Genomic DNA, 20,661 nt, shown 5'->3' with positions numbered 1-20,661 from the left:
CATGAGTCTGGTTCCATCTTTTTTCTGTCATGACATAGTTTATTGAAATCTCATTATTATTATTAGGTATTTTACCTTCCTTATTAGTCATATCATGAATTTCCTTATGGGTATTTACATCATCAACAAGGTTTTCTTGACTATTAATTATTTTTCTTTTTTGAGGATTTTTCTCTGGGACTCGCAGGTTTACCACACTTCTGGCGTGTTCTAGACTCATTAGTGATAACTTACTGTGATATCAACTTTCAATGGAACATTTGCAGGGTATATGTGATTTAGTTACTTTTTTTGCATCTATAAATGCATATGGTAACTGATTTGTTATATTTTGCAAATGAATTATTTTTTTTAACTTCAAGTTCACATTAATATGTACAAGGATCTAAATGAGACAATAACGATGCATTCCATGTAATTTTTTTTTCCAACTTCTTAATTTCTCCCCTAAATGTTAGAAAATTTGTCCCATTAAATTGATAACCAACAAATCGTGTAGTAAATACATCACCTATCAGGGATTCAAGATAAAATGGGACGAATTTCGTAGTTTTCGAGGCGGTGTTGTCACGAAATATTTGGAAGACATCGGTCTTCAAAGGTGGGCACGGGTTTACCAAATAGAATGAAGATATGATAACATGATATCCAACAGTGCAGAGTGTTTCAATTCGTTAACTAAAGAGTATCGACTATTTCCCATAGTATGCTTGATTGAACATGTTAGAGGAATGCTCCAATCATGGTTCTACGAAAGAAGGAATTACTGGGCATCTCGAACTACATTGTACTCTAACTACTGTGAAACCCGATTGGCAAGTGAGGCCGATAAGGGCAAACGATATCGGGTTGAGCCTATTGATTGTTATCGAGTACACATGCGAGATAATCGATTGGAAGGTACTGTCAATCTTCACACGAAGGAATGCACGTGTAAGGAATTCGACTCACTTGGTATTCCGTGTTCGCATACACAGTCTTTGCAGTCGATTTTATTCAGTGGACTCTCTAATGACTGTGTATGTGGAGCCTATAAATCCACTTGGTCATATATTTGAATGGAAGAGACCTCCTAGATATGTAGAAAAGATTATCCTTCCTCCGAAATTTGTGGCACAAGTCGGGCGACGGAGAGTGAGAAGAATACCATCCATAGGAGAATTTTGCAGATAAATGAAATGTGGTTGGTATGGAAATTATGGGCATAACAACCAAAATTGTACCGAACCGCTTACAACCGTGCGACGTGCTGAAAATGCCAGAGATCGTGACACAAACACCCCTCGTCTAGTTTAGTTTATAACTAACTTGTAACATTTCATTTGTTATAAATACGTTTAATAAGTTTTTCATACATCATACTTGTAACACTTCATACTTCATACTTTCATCTTGTAAACAAAAAACAATAACAAGCTGGAGTATTTCTATAATAGCAATCTTCATACTCTCTCAATCCTCATACTCTTTCCATCTTCATACTCTCTCAATCTTCATACTCTATCCATCTTCATACTCTCTCAATATTCATACTCTCTCAATATTCATACTCTATCCATCTTCATACTCTATCCATCTTCATACTCTCTCAATCTTCATACTTGTAACAAAAAACAGTAACTTTATACTTTCTCAATCTTCATACTTGTAACAAAAAACAATAACTTCATACTCTCTCAATCTCACTCTCTCTCAAAATCTCGCTTTCTCAATGTTTGAACTTTGAACTTTGAACCATATAATATTCTACATACCATTGATACAATGAAAAGAGCAGTAGCTCAATTATACATGTTCTTATAAAATTATGATATTGAACTTTGAACTTTGAACTTTGAACTTACATAAAAAGTACATGTTCAATTATACAATGACAAGATTAGTAGCTCCATTATACATAAAAAATAAATGTTTTTACATACATAAAAAATATAATAAAAATACAATAAAAAATACATGTTCTATACACATAAAAAATATGGGATGTTTGCCCATAGTTGACATGCTAACTGCATCCTATATTCACTCATCTTCTCCTGAGTGATTACAGACGGATTAACACCAGTCACCAGGTGTTCTAGTAATTTGATTGCGAAGATGCCACAATCAAGCGACCCGTGTTATATGTCGACGTTCATAGGTCGCGAGGTTTTCCAACGGACTGTGGATAGGTCCGACTTCGAACGATCTACGTCACAGTAGTGAAGTAAGGATGGTACTGTGACAGTCAATGGCTCTAGCCAATTCACCAACTTTGTCATTGGTGTGTATGATGGAAGTGAATCGAACACGAATATGTGGCCTCTGTTAATGTCCATTGCAAGGACAATCCAGTGCTCACTGATATTCATCGCAGTATAAATGAAATCTACATCTGCCCATTTGACATCGAATTTACCAATGACGTAGTTCTTATACGTGTCTTCATCTTCCCATGCTAGGGCGGCCTCTAGAAGTGTCTTATTCTTTATTCGTCTAAACACCCCGCCATGAGCATTAAGGTGACTCTGTCAAATAAAATGAGAAGTTAAGTAACGAAATATAATGAGAAGTTAAGAAACGAAATATCAAAATTTACCGTTACACCAATTGATAAGATGGTGAACTTGTGCATACACATGTCAGGCTGGGTATAAAGTTTTTCTTTCATAAAAATAAAATAAAGTATTATTTTCTGCATGAAAAATTACCATGTCAGTAAAAGTACAAGATAGTCAATATGTAAAGAAGTCAATACTAGGAAACTTACATCGCACTTGACCCATGAACTCGAGGCAATCAATTCCTTAAAGAATTGCTTGGCGAGTGGTTTAAAGGAGTTCTCTCGAACCTCGTTGTCCGTATTGTCGTCCGAGATCCAGCCTAACATTTCTATAAGGATATTGTGTGGAACATCATGTGCTACGTTATATGTGACGATCGCTTTGGATAGTGATGTAGCTATACCTGGGAGAGGATACTTAACCACACTTTTCTTCTTTACTTGAGCTGGAGGTGTATATTTGTTAACAGGTTTCCTCTTACAACTAATTCATCAAGATTCTTACATAAACATATAACAAAAGATTACTCATCAAGAAATATAAAAATATAAATAAAGATTACTGATCAATAAATTACTCACTAGTATAACTTCTTCTGTGGTCATAACAATCCCAGAAGTGTCGGCCCTTGGGATGCCAGACATGTCAGCCTCTGTATGTGGCATGGTGAGTAAGGTAGACATGTCGGGCTCTGTTTGTGGAACATCGGCCTTGAAGGAAATCAGAATCCCAATTTCTGTGAGCAGCGGAAGCAAGACTATTCCAAATTACAATCATGCATCAACAAATCATTTACAGTCGACTTGTAAACAAACAGTTATGCGATTATATAGAGAAATTACAGCATGATTAAATACAAATGCATAGAAACAAACTCTACGCACATAAGAGGATGAGTCTCCACGCTCCAATGCGCACGAATGCTTGAACTACACGACTGCAACACCGCACGAACACTTCGCGCTCGTCCTCAACGATCTCCTCGATCACGATCTCCTCTGCAACAGCGAACGGCCTCTATAGCACCATGAACGGCCTCCAAAAAACCTCGACAGTGTCGAGTTGAGTCTGACACCACTAACAAGGCGACTTTGGTATTCTCGGTGTGAGAATCCAAAGGGTGGCCTCTGTTTGGACTTGGTGTGAGGTAGACGAACGAAGGAAACAACAATCGCATACACGACTGGGCAAGTGGGAAAAGACGGAGATCTATCGTATAGGTCGATGCCCAATCGTTTAGATAAAACTATGCGATTGTCTAGCAAAAGCTATGCGATTGTTTAGCTCTATCGTTTAGCTAGGTCTGTCGCATACAGACTCTACACGATCGTGTACCTTGGGCCAGCGATCGTTTAGTAAACACTGCAAGATCGTCTAGTTCGTACCTGCACGATTGTTTAGCTCGCCCAGCCGTCGTTTAGTAAATCTATATTTACTTGATGACTTCCGTGAGTTTCTTTTCGTCGGAGAGAAAACTCGAATTTCTTTTCAATCTTTTGTAAAAATCCTCTTTTCAAAATAGGAAACCACTTTCATTTTAAACTCACGGTTACCATGATCCAATAACCACCCACTACTTTGGTTATTTAAAAGAAAAAGTATTAATTATCCAATAATTAATATTATTATAAACATAAATGATAACCAACTTATCATACCATATTTATAACCTATAGTTTTAATATTTCATCTCATGAAACATATAAACCATAGTTCTTTTTCTATTCCATGGTACTTAATGTAAATCTCATTTACATCAATCCTTCACAAGATGTATCTTATACATCATATAGATTATATCATATATAATCAAAATACCTCTCGTCAATTTGAACATTTCAAATCAACACCAAGAACTGATCCTCAACAGAATCCAAGCTACCAAGGGAACCTCATGGACCTATAGATTCGAAGCTCCAACGGTACGTGAATAACTGACTAAAACTCTTTAGTCATGGGATCCACCATCTGTTAACTGCCAGGCACTCCACTAAAGACCAACAGTTGAACTCTCCTCACTACAGATATATTATGTGTCCATCTTAACCAATGAGCAGTGCAATAACCCTTCATAGATCGCTCGTAAGTACAACTGGGCCAATAACCTTTATGCCTCTATAGTTACATCTGTCTCTTTAAGTACCACTGATCCCATTAATAAATATAAGTCATAGTTCTACTATGACTGAGTCTTCTCTTCCAAAGAGAAGTTGTGGCCACTATGTTCAAGCCCCGGAATCAGCCCTTAAGGGAGCAATCTCTCTACTTACCCCTGCTTCGAGAAAGAAGTGAATTCTATTTTGTGGATTGAGTTCTCAGCTCCTAGATCAAACAAGTCCCCAAAAAAGTAGGCATGTTGAGTTGGCAATCTGGCCACTCTCACCCATACTAATCAAAAGACTGCCCTCAAAGGTAGGAGTTCACAAAACACTCAGGATTAAGGTCGTGTCACCTATGATCATTTAGGTGAGATACAAGTCTCTAGTATCAACGACGTTATATATAGAGTCTAGTCATCTCGTGGTCCAGGTCTTATACGAACTCTTTATATAGGACACCCCCGCTCCACGTCTCCACATGAATAGTCAGGATTTACCATCTGTAGTAGTTTACAACACTTGCAAACCTCTACAAAGCGGGTCGTATCCGTAGTGACACCAGGATCAGGTATCCCACCTTAATCCTTATACTACAGACCGACTTAGGTTATCACTTAAGACATGATCCACTTGTATATCACATATACATGTTTAAGTTCACATAAGATAACCAAGGAGCTTTGTTTATTGGATATGAGTAAATGCTAGAATTAAATAACACTTATTTTATTAATTGAACAATGTGTATCTTTACAAAACAACGAGACTCCGGGAGAATTAGGACACCAATCCCAACACATTCTGTTTGAATCTCGCTAGATTCACTCTCGCTAGATTCGCTCTCGCTAGATTCGCTCTCGTTGGATTCGTTCTCGTCGGTGTCGCTCTCTCTGGTGTCTCTCTCTTCGGTGTCACTCTCTCCGGTGTCACTCTCTCTAGTAACTCTCACTTATCTCGCTCACATTCTCTCTTTTTACTCGTCTTCAACCACATAACACATCAAAAACCAAAAAACAAACAAAAAAAAAACTTTAGGTTCACAGTATTTCTAAACCCCAGAATGACCCACTATTTCTGGTGTCGCTCTCTTTAGTATCGCTCTACCGATTTCACTCTCACTTATCTCGCTCACAAACTCTTTCTACTTGTCTTCAACCACAGAATACATCGAAAACCAAAAAAACAAACAAACAAAAAAAATCATATGTTCATAGTATTTCTAAACCCAGAACGACCCACAAAGTCCTATTATCGATCAGTGTATGACATTTTCAGACACAGATTGAAAGATTTACTGATCAGATTCGATTTGTCAGTGGCGGTAGAATTGTTTTTAAGCCGAAATGATGGATTATAAAGAGTTTTTATTTTATGAGCGATACGAAGCCATTAACCTTGGAAAATTTGAATGAAAAGACGAAGAAGTAAGGGCAGTTTACGTAATTTGATATCGCGATGATGTCAACAGAGGGTCCGTTGACATTATTTTTTTAAAATGGGTCATTTGACATTTTGGACCCAAAAATTGGATCATTCGTACAAATTTTCCCATCGTGCTTTGAGGTAGAATATTAGGTTGTATGCTATATCTATAACCCCACTCCATTAAAATCGTGCTAAGTTTTCATTATATTCAGTTTGAAACTTGAGGTTTTGCCTATTACACGTGTCTTAAAACTTCTGTTAGCATCTATTTTAAGTTTATGTTTAATACCTTATTAAGAAATTGATCACAATGAAAAGTGGATCATATTTTAATATTTAAAAACGTCAAATATTTGAAGATTACTTCATATATAAATGTGAGATTTTAAGCGATGTGATACGTTTAATCACAATTACAAAGGGTTCAGTTTGGTTTATTTTCAAATTTATGAACATGAAAATATGAACTTTTTTTTTTAAAAAAATAAGTGAAAGTTTAGAGACTCGTGTTTGATTTAAACTTTTAAGTGTTTAATTTTGAAAATAAGTTATTTAAAAAAGGTGTTTCAAAATTACTAAAAATAGTTTTTGAAACAAAGTGTAAACAGCTTTTATCAAAAGAAATAAAAATGATTTCCTTGAAAAATATATTTTTTTCTCTATTCAATCCAAAGATGTCCTATTTATTTATATAAAAAAATAGATAAAACTTAAAAAATACACCAAAATGAAAGATTGCGAGGGTAGAATAATAAATCCAAGTTTACATCATAAAATAAAACTGATTTACAACAAATCGTTTTAACCAGCTAACTGTTAAGTTTAAGCATATATTTATCGACCAAAAGATTGGAAAGTCGAACTAAAAAGAACAGTTTTTAATCAAACTTAAATTCTGCAAAAGGATTCAGGCTCCAGGGACCTTGAAAAGTGACTTGAAAGAACAATATTAACAGTGTTGGAGCAAAAAATAAAAACCACCAATTTAGCAGCAACAGTAAAAATTGGAATATTTACCCATAGTAAGGGATAATAATATCTACATTCCCATGAAAGCTCGATACATGGTTTCCCAGTGCTCCTTTGCTTGCTGAACCCTCTCAGCTCTTTCTCTTTGGAGACGTTTTTCCCAGTACTCAGGGCAGCTGTAAAGAACAAACAATTGATTCTAAGTTATAGATATTGGTATAAAAGAAGCAGGGAAAAGAACATAGAAACTTTGTTCCAACTTGTAAGGTATTTAAAAAGACGAATAAGGAATAGATAAACCATTAATTTTCTTTGAACTTCCTTCCTTTAAAGGAGGTCATACCAATTACGGTCGAACTAAGATCATTTTAACAAAAATAAAAAATCAAAAAGACTAGAGAGAGATGCAAAAGGTGGGAGAAAATAGGTTTTTTTTTCCCTTAAAAATATAATGGCTAAATTACAAGTTTTTAAGTTCGTGTTATTAAAATTTTGAACTTTCAACAATTCTTTAACAAGTTTCTAAACTTTTAATTTTATATTTAATAAATTCACGAAATTTAAAAGTATAATTAGCCCTTAAATTTGAATTTAGTGTTTAATAGACTCCTCACACATTTTACATTTTCGAAAATTAATATATTTGTTACTTGTTAGACATTAATGGGATCTAATAAAGAATCTAAACTTTAATTTTGTAAGTTCCTACCAATTAAACACAAAATTAAAGTTTAAAATTTAGGTTAAATTAAAAATTGGGGCAAATACAACTTTAATTAAAAAAAATTGAAAATTGGGCATGTGTCTCTTGCTTTTTTGCAAACATGTTAAAAACCTTCCATTTGAAAATTTGATTGTTATCTGATTTCTATGTGATTGTTATGTGATTGCTATCTGATTTGTTATGTGATTGGTATCTGATTTCTATGTGATTGGTATATGATTTCTATGTGATTGGTATCTGATTGTCACACCTACAATTACAAAAAAAATGAAGTCATGACTTTGGTTTCTTAAAATGTATTTGTCACACAATGCAATTTTCCTTAAAATTTTGTTCTCTATAATTTGGAAAAAGTTACAATTTAGTCCTATAGTTTAAAAGTTAAAATTTAGTTCTTATAATTGGATAAAAAGATAAATAGGACTATTTGGATAAATTTTCATAAATAGTCTATGGTTTGATAAAATCTCATAAATAGGCGAGACTAAACTTTAATTATAAATCATAGGAACTAAATTCCAACTAAACCAAATTTGTAATTTAACCTAGACACTTGTTCGGTAATTTATTAGATATAATATTAAAAGTTTAAATATGTATTCAACACTTTTTAATGTTCAAAGACAGTTAGACGCAAATAAAAAAACCACTATAATTCATAAATAAGTTTCAAGCTACCTATATTTTCCCAATGAGTTATTATGTCTAGGATATTTGAGAAGAACAAGATATCTACTGACCTTCGACTTAATAGAATACTGAGCTCTTCCAAATGTACAGCACCTTCATAAACTCTTGCCTGTGTATCAATACAAAGAATTAGATCAGAATGAAGTAGCAGAGCTCGGATCCTTCAGCAAACGATTCATGGGCTTATTTCGAAGTTGAGGTTTAATCCAACAAAACTAGCCCTACATATGGTATTGTAGGTGTTGGTACTTAACTGCTTCACTACGATCTTGTTTCTATATTCTTCTTCATTTTGAACCAAATTATAGCTGAACAAAGTTCACTAATAGAGATGAATCTAACTTACCTCACGGCAGAGTGGGCACTTCGCCTTTGGATTTGCAGACTTTAGCCCATCAACTATGGTTACTGAAGCTGCCGAGCAAGCACACATGTAGCAAAATATATGGCCGCAAGTGAGAGAAACGGGATCAAATACTATCTCCTGCAGATGGAAAGAGTGAAAAGCAATGATGAATGAAGGAAGATTTCATTTTAGAAACATTAGGTTTGTCATGAAAATCCCTCGAAATTGGGCAAGTATACGTGATAAGTCGAATGGTAATCTCTGAGATGATTTCCAATAATGGGTAAGTTCAATTGAGCAAACTAAACCTCCCTTGTTGCAGCAAGAGAGTTAGGAACTCCAAGAGTTAAAAAAACAAGCAAAAATGGTTTTACATCCACATTCATTTTAACTCGATCGTCTAAAGTGGGTAAGTTGGGTGGACTGACCTATTGGGAAAACTAAATCTTCATCCCAAATCAAATCCAAAATAAACTAACAAAACCATAAGAGTGCTTCAATATACAAACATTCGTATGAAGAGTAATGAACATTAAACATGGGACAATTTCATAAAAAGGTGCAAAGTTGAAGACCTGAAATCTTACCAAACATATGGAACATGTCAAGTCGATGTCAAGTTTGACTGAATCAAAGATCTCGCAAGTAAGTGATGGCTTTCCATCAGTAATTGCAAGGGAACATTCCTCGAATGCCGAAGAGATCCGCTTAGATTTATGCTTCGTCTCCTTCAGATTAATGTGGAATGCTATAAGCTCTGACAACCATGGTGACTGAAGGATCTCAATGTGCTTACTCTGAGCTTGTGACTTGAAGGTTTGCCCTTGCTTGGAGTAATGAATCTGTACTCAGCAACCCAATCAAGAACTAAGTAAAAGAAAAAAAGAAGTTAAATAACAAATTTAGTATGAGAACATTCACAGTTTTGCATATTGGACAAAAATTGATGGATTTGATACAAAATAACAAATAAGTGAAATGATAGTTGAACAGTCTTATTAAGTAACATATCAAATCCTCTTCATAAGATATCACTTTATTTTGTCCAATTGACCAAATCAACCAACGTTTGAAATGGTAGACACGAACAAATAGGGCCACAAATTTGAGAATGCAATTACAATTTTCAAAAGTTTTAGATAAAAGAGAGGCAACCATTAAAATTTTAGGAAGATATTATCATCGAAGTGAATCAAACTGGAATGTTAAGACATATTAGGCAAATACCTTATCATATTTCTTCAAGATCTTCCTAACTGCAATAGCGTTCATCAATGCATAATTAACCAGTTCTTTCCCTTCTTGAACTAAGACAGTATGATCGCTTTCCAGTTTGCCTTTGAACCATAAGAGATACTTTCTAAAGCCAGAAGCAAGGTGCAGCTCAAGCAATTTCTGTGCTCGCTGATTAAAACCTCCTACTATTGCAGACATTTCCTTGAGAAGGAAAGGGAAGAAAGTCCCATCGCACACTACGTTCACACAAATCAGTTCAAACAAAACAATCACTTCAATCACAATGCAATATACAACCAAGCAAAATATCAAACACCTTAAGGACAATCACAGAGAGACCATCGAAATTCAAGGAATCCTTAAATACTAAGAAGAAACGACGACGGAATTAGGAGGTAATCGAGTTTCCATACCTGAACAGTGATCTGGACAGCTCTGAACGGCGACGACAGCGGAGCAAACGCCATCTCCATGGCGGTGTTGAGACTGAAAATCTCTGCTACAATTCTTCAGAATCTTCTTGAGCCGTTTGAAGTGAAATCCAGGTAGTTTCAGTTTCTTCTCCTGACCTCGCAAATACTCTTCATACTTTTTGCAGAACTTCATCTTCTTCCTCGGGTACGTCGTTCTAATTTCCCTCAACAAATTAACTTAATATTCCGAGAAGAACAAATGCAGATAATCCACCGCCGGAAATCGATGCTTCCTTTGCAATCTTAGCGCCTTAAATCGATCGGAATTCAACACACAACAATAACAAAAGATTCAGATATTTCTGCAAGAATGAAGTGGAAATCAGAAACTGAGAGAATCTGAGACAAAAAACAAATCAGGTTTTTAATACGATACTTCTGATCATCAATGAGATTTCATCTCAGGTACGTTTTATTTTGTTATGGTTCTAAGAAGGCTAAACTTTATGGTGTAACAGTGACGGAATTTACTTAAAATATATTTTTAGAAGAAAAATTATTAAAAAATTTAGATATTTTAAGTATATATTTTGAAATTTTCTCAGGTAATAATTTTATTGACAATTAAACAAAGTCAAATATCAGAAGGTTTTTGGAAGTATCAGCGCCTGACCTCAGCCTCCATTTTAGAAACTAGATATAGATTTTTTTTTACCAAGTTGATTTTGGAGATTAAATTACAAATCTCAAAGATTAAAAGTTGGATACAAAATTTAATTTGTTATTTTTTTAAGAAAGAATTAACACTCAAAAAAAATTATTAAACACTTTTTTCCACTTTTAGAAAACGTTTCAAATAAGAAGTTGGTTATTATACTCTTAGGTTACTACAATTGTGTTATAATGGTTTGTATTTGAGGTGTAGATTATTTTAGTTTGGATTATAATAGTATGTGTTTGAGGAGTAAACTATTTTAATTTGAGAAGAAAATAGTAAACACTGTAACAAAGAATAAAAAAATGATGAATGTAAAATAGTAAAAACTATAACAAATAGTAAATGCGGTAGCAAATTGGGGTTTTAAAATAGTATTTACTGTAGTTAATTGAGAGTTATGAAATAGTATTTACTGTAAGAAGAATGATTATTATAATCTTATGATAATCTTTGCCTCAAACGTCCCCTTAAGGTTGGAGAGGTATTTGATACCATGTTTTAACTATTGAGCAAATTAAGTGATCATTATCATATAACAATTATGTTATCTTTTGATGCCAAAATTAAGATAGTGAAAACATATCTAATCTTTGTGTGACACTAATAATGAATTTTTATGAAGGGAAAAGAACGCGACCTACAAAAAAGAAAATCTGCGTATTGGTATGGTCTGACACATACACTTTGATAGAGTTTGAGAGTGAAATTCAAATAACCACTATGAGATTTGTAGAGTTTGACTTAGGTCACTCCAATTTTTCTTTAAGGACTAGGTTAAAAAGTGATTGGCCCGAGTGCATTGTGAATATACTGGACTTGAAGTGAATTTAACACGTTTTGTGTGACAATTGGGTTTCTCAGCCTCCTTAACATGGGGTTAGCCTCTAGTTGAGCTGAGATAGCACCCAAGACTCATGGTTCAAATAAACTAATGACCAATTCGAACAAGTTCATAGTTAATACACATTTTATAAAAAACAAGATGATGATATAATTCTCATCCAAAAATAACACATACTAATTAAAATTATTTTTCAATTAAAAGTGATATTATTTTTATGATGAGTTGTTTTCAATTAACTTAAAAAAATCGGTTAACTCATGAATTTAGTACTTATAATTTGAACATTTTGTATATAATTTAGACATAATTTCTATTTTGCACACACATATATATTAAAAAAATTAATTGGGGACGGGCGTCCCCGATCAGAGATAAAGTTAGAATCCTCGATTTGATCCCATCTCCGGTCAAATAGAGAATTCTCCGTCTCTTGGAAATTTTTGCCAACTCTAATCCAATCAAATTCTTATATATATATATATATAGTTTTTTCTTTTCTTTTTCGTTTTAAAGAATTATTCATATCCGATTTTACACGGAAAAGAAACCGCCAAAGAAAGCCCCGTGTTTGGTGCGAGACTTTCGTATAAAGCAAGTAAATACTGCTGGCTAAGCGATAAATCTGTGAACTTTTTGAATGAGCTTATTTTTTTTTATAAAATATTCAAAATTAAATTTCGGACTTTTTTTTTTGACAAATTAGTTTTTTTAAATATAATGAAGAGAGTTGTAATGAATTATTAATTTGAGTTTTCAGCTAGTAAAACCTAATATTGAAGCTGTGAATTTTGTAAATTTTGTTTTTTTTTTCCATAAGTTTATGTAATTTGTGAGATCAACAAATCTTCACCTATATTAAATTTTAAAAATAGTCTTGAAAAAGTTTTGAAAAACATTTTCTTATTATTAAATTCTTAAAAATATCGGGCTTTCTAACTTGGAGTCGAATTCGAAAATCCTATAATGAAGAGAAAAATCGACTTTTCTAAAATGCCACGTGTAACTTTTTTTCTTATGTCAAAATGAACATAGCTCGATGACACAATACTTGTATGATCAACTTTGAAGTCAGATGTTCAATTTTTCCACCAAACATATTTTCAAAAAAGAATAGTAATAATAAATTTTTTAAAGTTATAAAATTAAAAAATTGAAGGTAAATCATTGAACTTTTAAGATAATAATTGATGTTTTATCCACTAAATTACGTTAGAATTACCATTTTTAAAACACCTATTACCTTGAAATTCACACAAAAACCATTAATTTTCTTTATTCACAAATCAAGTTGTATAATATAAAATGAAGAAGTTCAAATCCCTCTTCTAATCAAAACATAGATATATTCACAAATGTAGATTTGCACAAAACCATTGAAGATATTATAAACCTTAATTACTTAATAAAATGGTAAACTAAACATCCATTTGAGTTTATCAAGAAAGATATGTATGTCAACATTATGTTATTTTGGTAGCATTTATTTGTGTATGTTTTTTCAACTTTATCTCTTTTTGAGTTGGGATTTGGAGGACCATTTATTCAATCAAAAAGAAAAATAATCAAGTGGTTTGTGAATGGGAAATTTCCATTCTATCTTGTCCACCACTCACATCTTATCCTTCATCTTCAAATTATATTATAAAAATCTTCCTAAAGTAGAAATTCAATATTTGACATTTTTTTAGTCAACAATATTTGACATTTTTAAAGTTTTTTTTAGAATTTAAAAGTTTGAGTTGGTGTGATTTGTTAGGTTATATAAAATTAATTAAAAAATAGATTATATAAATCAATGTTGTAGCACACATATTTTATTTGTAATTTAGTGATTTAAAATAATTAGTTTGCATAAAATGTGATTTGATAAATCTGAGCTTATGTTAAATACCATGTAACTTAAATACATAGAAATGTGTGTGAAAAATGATAATAATTTGTTGTTTCTAGTATGTATTATACAATTTCAGATTAAAATGTAAATTGATATGAAAATTAATTTTTAAAATTAAATATTCAATTTTGTGCTTTATATTTATCCTTAAATATTGATTATGCATTTTACACTTTAAGAATGAAAAATTAATATTATTTATATTCTAGAAAAAAATGGAAGTAAGAATGATAAACAATATATTTGATATTGTTGTTTTAAAAAAAAAATCTTATATAAAAAAACTATGAAACAAAATAATTGTCGTATTTCTAAAAAGAGGTAGTCATAAATATACTAATCAGGTTCAAAGTATTTGCAAATGTTGTTGTGCAGAAGAATTTGCACATATAGTTATGCGAAGAATTTGCAGATATAGTAAATTTAGATTTTGCTTTCGAAGTCTATCATTGATAGACCATATTATTAGTATGAGTGTAGAAGTAATAGACCATATCACTACTAAAAGTCTATTATTGACTTTTTTTTTTGCCTTTAATCTTTAATTAATTTTAACTAATTAATTAATTAATGTTTTGATGATAACAAATCCGATTTTATTTATAAATAATTTTAGTGTTTTGAATTGTCCACTATATAGAACTTAGAACAATAGTTTTAATACAATTTAATTCACTCAAATCGGAGTATAAACGGAAGATATGACCAAAACAAGTTTAACAGAAAAATCACAACTGATGACATGATAAAATTTTTTCCATCAAAGTGGATCAATTGAAAGGTGTCACTTAAATCAATGGATGAGTGACACATGTGAGTGACACATGGTGGGGTTTTTAAAATTTTTGGATTGGTTTTAAAAAAAGAAAATGAATTTAAAAAGAAATTAAATTTAATATTATTTTATGTTTGTATCGATTAGTTTTGGACACACGGTAAAATTTTGTTTCTTTCTTGGCTTATAAAAGAAATAATTTTAGGAAATGTATATTATTATATTATATTTTGTTTGTGTCTAACGACTAGTTGATTGAAAAAGAAAATCCACCCAACTAAACGTGATTTTCACCACGTTCCTTATCTTTTTAAACACTTCACCTTCTCCAAATTTTTAACAACAAATACATTTTACCATTCTCAAAGCCATCATTATTATTCTCTCCAATCTCTTAATTGTTTCTTTTTATCTTATTCTTGAGAGATTTATTGTATTGTGAGGATTCATTTGTTGAGTGCTAAAATTTGTAAATCTACTCTATAAGAGAATTGTAAGTGCGTTCTTTAATTTCTTCCAAACTTTGTAAAGGTTGTTTTTTATCCCAGAAAAGAGTGTTATAATGATTTGATTCTCAACCGTGGAAAGGATCAGAGTTTGTTCTTGAATCTGTAAAAGGAATATTGTAGTAGTTCGACTCTAAGCCGTGAAAAAAGTCAAGTTCGTAATGATGTACTTAAGAGGAACAGATGTAGGCCATTTTTGATGAACCACTATAAAATTACCTATGTCAATTTCTCTATCTCTCTCCTTTTTTATTTTGCAATTAATTTGTTGATATATTTTATTTGCATGAAATTAATTCTTGTTTAAATTACTTTCTAGCAAAAAGTTTGTTGATTTGCTTAATTGGACCCAATTAGAGAAAAGATTTTTATTAATTTAAATAAATCCTATTCACCGTTTCCTAGGATTGCCATATCAATCCTATATCTACCAGCGATAGAGTCAATTATCGACAATTTTTGTTATATTTATAATTCTTTAAAAATATTATTACATACTTAATTATTATCGCTAAAAGTGCTATCCAATGTAAGTATCCTTCTAAAGAACCGAAAAGTAAAACAAAAAAAATGAGAGATACCACGTTTTAAAAATATTTCACAAATCAACACCAATGTTAATTTTCAAAAAAAAAAAAAAAAAAAAAAAAAAAAAAAAATACTTTTGAATACACAAATCTAAATCACAATAAGAACATTGATATCTTGAATCAAAGTATATTTCTAAAACCTGGAAGTAAGTGGATTTTGTGTCTTGAATTGGCAAGATCGATAAGGGAGATTATTTGTATCTTAAGAAAATAATAATAATAAGAGAGGGAAATCCCTAAAACTACAAGAGTATCATACTTTTTTTCTTTAATTATTATTATTATTTTTATTTTTTTTATTTACACTATAGACTAATGAGAAAATAAGTGAAATTGTTTTGAATATTACAGTTTGATATGATCTACATTTGAATGATAATTAGTGCATTATTTATTCAACTATGCTAAATTGACGTCAAATATACAAGTCGTACCTATTACTAGTAAAAATATATTTATCTCAAGATTGCTAAATGAAAAAAGAAAAAATTATTATGTTATTATAAATATTATGATAATAGATGTCTATTGGATGCTCATGCTTATTATCCATTGACCATATGTCATACCCTCATTTTCTAAAGTGTTGTCCATGTATCTCGACTTTAGATAATTTTAACTTGTATAAGTTACTTTCTAAGTTTGTGGAACAGATTTATACACCTCTTTTTGTAATGAGCGCTTCATTATGACCAAAATTATCATTGTACGAACATTCCAACAAACATGAAATAGATATCATTTTTTTTACAAGAAGGTACATAAAGAACATTTTCTAAATATAGATATTTATTTCCAAAAGTTAACTTAATTGCTCCTACTGCTTTCGCTGAGATACGCCCCCCTGATCCAACACAGAGAGTAATCTCATCTTCTTCAAGCTGCCTCCAGGAACTAGTTTCCTGAGAAGAAAAACAAACATGATTAGTAGCCCCTTAATCCAATATCCAGGTAGAATTTTCATTCTTCATTATACATGTTTCAATAACTAATAAATCTAATTTACCTTATTTTTCTTTTCCAGCTTTCTTCTCGACAAGATAGTTAGGGCTATTTCTTTTCCAATGCCCATTTTCTTTGCAATTGAAACATTTTCCTTTAACAACTACCTTCTTTCCTTTCTATGCAGCTGGAGTCTTTCCTTTCCCAGTTTCCTTCTTTTTCTTTTGAATATATTTATTCCTGGAAAAAGAAGGGCCATATTTATTCCCAGAAGATGATTCTTTCTGGGTTTTCTCTTTGAGGTGGAAGCAACATTTGCTTTTGCCTCTGAACCTTTATTTTTCAATAAAGATTCGTAAATCTAGAGTTCGTTGAGAAGAATCGTCAGGTTGCACTCTATCTTATTCATCATAGCATTCGTTTTGAATTGAAAAAAGCTCTTCAGAAGAGACTGCATGATGGATCCAACTTGACTCTTCTCATTCATGATGGATCCATTCACTTCCGCAATATTGAAGTGAACCATGATGTTCAAAACATATTCCCTATGGAGGTTCCTTCTTTCATTCTGCAGTTGTAAATGAATTTAACTGTGTCAAGCATGGCAGATGTAGACAGTTGTCCAAATAGGCCCTGCAAAGAGTCTATGATCTCTCTTGTGGTAGCTAACCTCTCGTGTTTCTTAGACAGTACATCAGATATACTGGCTAAAATATAAACCCGAGCCTTCTTATTAGCTTTGACCCATCTGTCATACGCATCCCAAACTGTTTGGTTTGTGTTGAGACTAGGGGTTGGAGGACACTCCTCCATTAAAACGAATAAGAGATCATCTATTACTAGTATCGTGTTGATATTCGATTTTCAAGTTCCATAATTATCACCATTAAGTTCTTCTAAAGCTAGTAGTTGTATAATAGATGTCATTATTGAAAAGTAAATAAATTATTAGTGAATTGATTAACTCTAATTTTTAAACCAATTTATTAAGCAAATAATAATATATCCATATTCATTATTCTTTTGCTACGATACTTCAACGAGTTAGAATAGCCCCATCGAAGGGCAGTCCTTCACTGAATCAAGACATTTTTTACTAAATACTGATACTAGAATAACTCTCATCCTTATAGTACTTAGTTATCATTTATTTGTTCAAGAACTTTACTAACACTTAGTAAGTCTTGTAAGTATAGACTCGTCATTTTCGAATTACAGAGATCGGAATCAAAGAAGCCCTCGAAAGAGAAACAATTGTTTGAAAACGAACCTAAGTAACTCTATCCATTTCTGGAGTTCACGGTGTTCTGAATCCTATGTTACCTCCGAAGGGATCGCCGCGGTTAACGACTAGCTAGCTGCCTAAAAACGACAGCATGCACAACATAGAAATCTCATGGTGACCTAATGAAAGAGACCGCAGGACGTGTTGAGATACGCTCTTCACCCACTTACTATGAACTACTTCCCATATCTTGTTATTGACCCATGAAAACACTTTCCGAAGGGAGGTTGTCCAAATAGCAACTCAAAGCTGAGCATGGATCTCACGATGTGAACTTTTAGAGACACGAGAGCTAGAAATAATATATCTTATATATTATTAATCTCCCACTAACGTGTTCTATTTTATCTAAAAAAAGGGTACTGACTTAATTGTTAGCCGGCTAATTTATACAACCTAAGCCTAGGTAAGTTTCCTAGTATAAATCTTATACCAGGATTTTACCTATGTTGCCTAGGTGATAAACCAATTTTATTACCTTACAATACTCACGCATGCTCATAAAACTAGGGTTATTGACTTAGATGCCAATTTGATCTCCAGGTAGGAGGTGTTCCATAAATCGTCAACTTAAGTACCCCCAACCTTAGAAAAAATCTTCCCAGGTAAGTAAACAACTCTTGTTTTACAAGTAATCGACCTATTTTAACCCTTAAAAAGAAATAGATTGAATTGTACTGGTTAACCCTAGGTGAGCATGCAATTTATCTTTTTTTTTTTTATAGATTTTAAAATTCTAGGTTATTTTATAACAATTATAACCCTAGAACATGCATCTATAACATGCTTTCTTAAAGAAAATCATGCTTTCATATAACACTTATATTACATTATGAAAATCTAAGCATGCTTACTATATACATTATAACATATAACAAATGCATTCCACATGCTTATCCTATGGTGAGGTTTTTAAATCTATATGGCATATTTATGCACACATATTAAAAACAATATCATACATCACATGTATAATATTTAAACAACACTAAAATGGACTGGTTTTGGCATTAAAACAAACAAACAACTAAATTACTACATAATTCAACAAGCAGCTCCCCCAATTCGGCCTCAAAATTTTTGAACCAACCCAAACCGACCAAAACCCAGTCGAACCGACTCAAAAACTCCAAAAGACTAGGTTGAACCGGCCAAACCGACTCAACTAAGTTGAACCAGACCGGTCAACTCACGTTGGAGCACGTCAACAAATGGAGTAATCTGAGCACGCAGGTTGGACAACCGGGTCGTGAATCAGGTTGAGTCGGATGGGTTGGCAAGCACGTGCGTGGGAGCTTCAACGAACCAATCGGGTCAACGGGGCTTCGGGTTGGGTCGTCGGGTCTGGGGGCAAGTTTTTGGGTCTCTGAGTGTTTTCTTCTCCAAAACACTCGACCAGCTTGAGTTCTACCACTTCTTTTGAACAAATGAAGACCTAATTGGACTCTAATGACTCCATAAAAAATAAAGACCCTTTGCAACATAGTAAAACTCATGTATAAGTGAGTAATTACAATTTCAACAACAAATTACTCAGAAAACAAATACCAAAATCGTAATGTATCCACTTTAGCCTACAAAGAATTCATCATATGAATAACGTTCAGAAAATGCAATAGAACGTTATAAGCATGCTCTAATACCAATTGATGGATAAATAGAAGCATGCACAGTGGAAGCAATGGATCATTGACACTCTAATTACATTACATTAACTAGGATTAAGCATGCAAAGAGGGTTAGAAGTACAACCTTTGTAGCTTTCACAAGATTCTTCGTTTCCACGAGCAATAAGCACCACCAACGGTAAATCTTCGCTATTCTCCAGTTGAAGAACACGGTTGTGGGACCGAAATATTAGTGAAAGATAGCGAATTTCACTAATTAATTTGGAGAGTCAATGAGATATTGTAGAAGATAAATGTCAAAAGTAAAAAATGCATAAATTTTTAGCATTTGAAAAACAAAAACTATTTATAAACCAAACACATGCAAAAACCCTTCTTGCATGACTTCTACCTCAAACTCCATTAGCATGCATAATGTAAGTGTCAAGCTTAGCATAAAACACTTCATAATCCACTTAGTTAGTGGAAAAATCCAATGGATTTTCCCACTAACTAATTTTTTATTAAAAAAAAATGAAATACATTTTTCAAAATTTAGAAATTATTTAATTAAAATAATTTTAATAAAATAAAATAAATAATTTAATATCACATATTAAATTGACTTTGACACCTAATTTTTTTTATTAATCATATTAATCAATTTTTAGAACACTTTCATGCTAATAACTTATAAAAAAAATACTCTCCAAAAATAATCAATTAATTGTAAATTATATCTCATTTAAAGTACGATTTTTCCTAAAGGCCGAATTTGAATATTTCAAATTCTTACTTCACCTAGTTCTTCAATTTTATCTGTAGTGGTCTAACAAGGAGACCCGATGGACCTACAGATCATGGACTCCAACGATCCGAGACTAGCCGGTCAAACTCTTTAACCTAGTTAATCACCATCGTTAACTAACAGGATTATCCATTATAACCTGTAGTTGCATACCCCTCACTGTAAATATATTTTGTGTCCATATAACCGTCAACAATAAGTTGATCTTTTATAGGTTGTTCGTAACCTCAGCTAGGCAATTACCGTT

The 20,661-nt window shown here is 32.4% G+C and overlaps 2 protein-coding genes across 2 annotated transcripts; both read right to left on the bottom strand.

Moving 5' to 3' along the window:
• Positions 1-1,892: 1,892 nt before the first annotated feature.
• LOC120086987 (uncharacterized) lies at positions 1,893-3,949 on the bottom strand. Its single transcript, XM_090318261.1, has 3 exons — positions 2,750-3,949; positions 2,579-2,674; positions 1,893-2,507 (listed from the first exon to the last, which is right to left on the bottom strand). The coding sequence occupies exons 1-3, from the start codon at positions 2,867-2,869 to the stop codon at positions 2,121-2,123; spliced, it is 603 nt and encodes a 200-aa protein (XP_090174387.1). The 5' UTR covers positions 2,870-3,949; the 3' UTR covers positions 1,893-2,120.
• A 2,981-nt stretch (positions 3,950-6,930) lies between these two features.
• On the bottom strand, positions 6,931-11,003 carry NLA (SPX (SYG1/Pho81/XPR1) domain-containing protein). The gene is made up of 6 exons (XM_039040860.2): positions 10,446-11,003; positions 10,024-10,268; positions 9,384-9,638; positions 8,797-8,934; positions 8,501-8,559; positions 6,931-7,212 (listed from the first exon to the last, which is right to left on the bottom strand). Exons 1-6 carry the CDS (start codon positions 10,636-10,638, stop codon positions 7,107-7,109), a joined length of 996 nt encoding a protein of 331 aa, XP_038896788.1. The 5' UTR covers positions 10,639-11,003; the 3' UTR covers positions 6,931-7,106.
• Positions 11,004-20,661: the final 9,658 nt, after the last annotated feature.

Source organism: Benincasa hispida, chromosome 9 (assembly GCF_027475165.1).
Source record: "Benincasa hispida cultivar pf3 chromosome 9, pf3_genome.v1.1, whole genome shotgun sequence".
Classification (NCBI taxonomy): Eukaryota; Viridiplantae; Streptophyta; class Magnoliopsida; order Cucurbitales; family Cucurbitaceae; genus Benincasa; species Benincasa hispida.
Note: the sequence above shows the minus strand (reverse complement) of the source record. Positions and strands in the feature narration are given on the sequence as shown.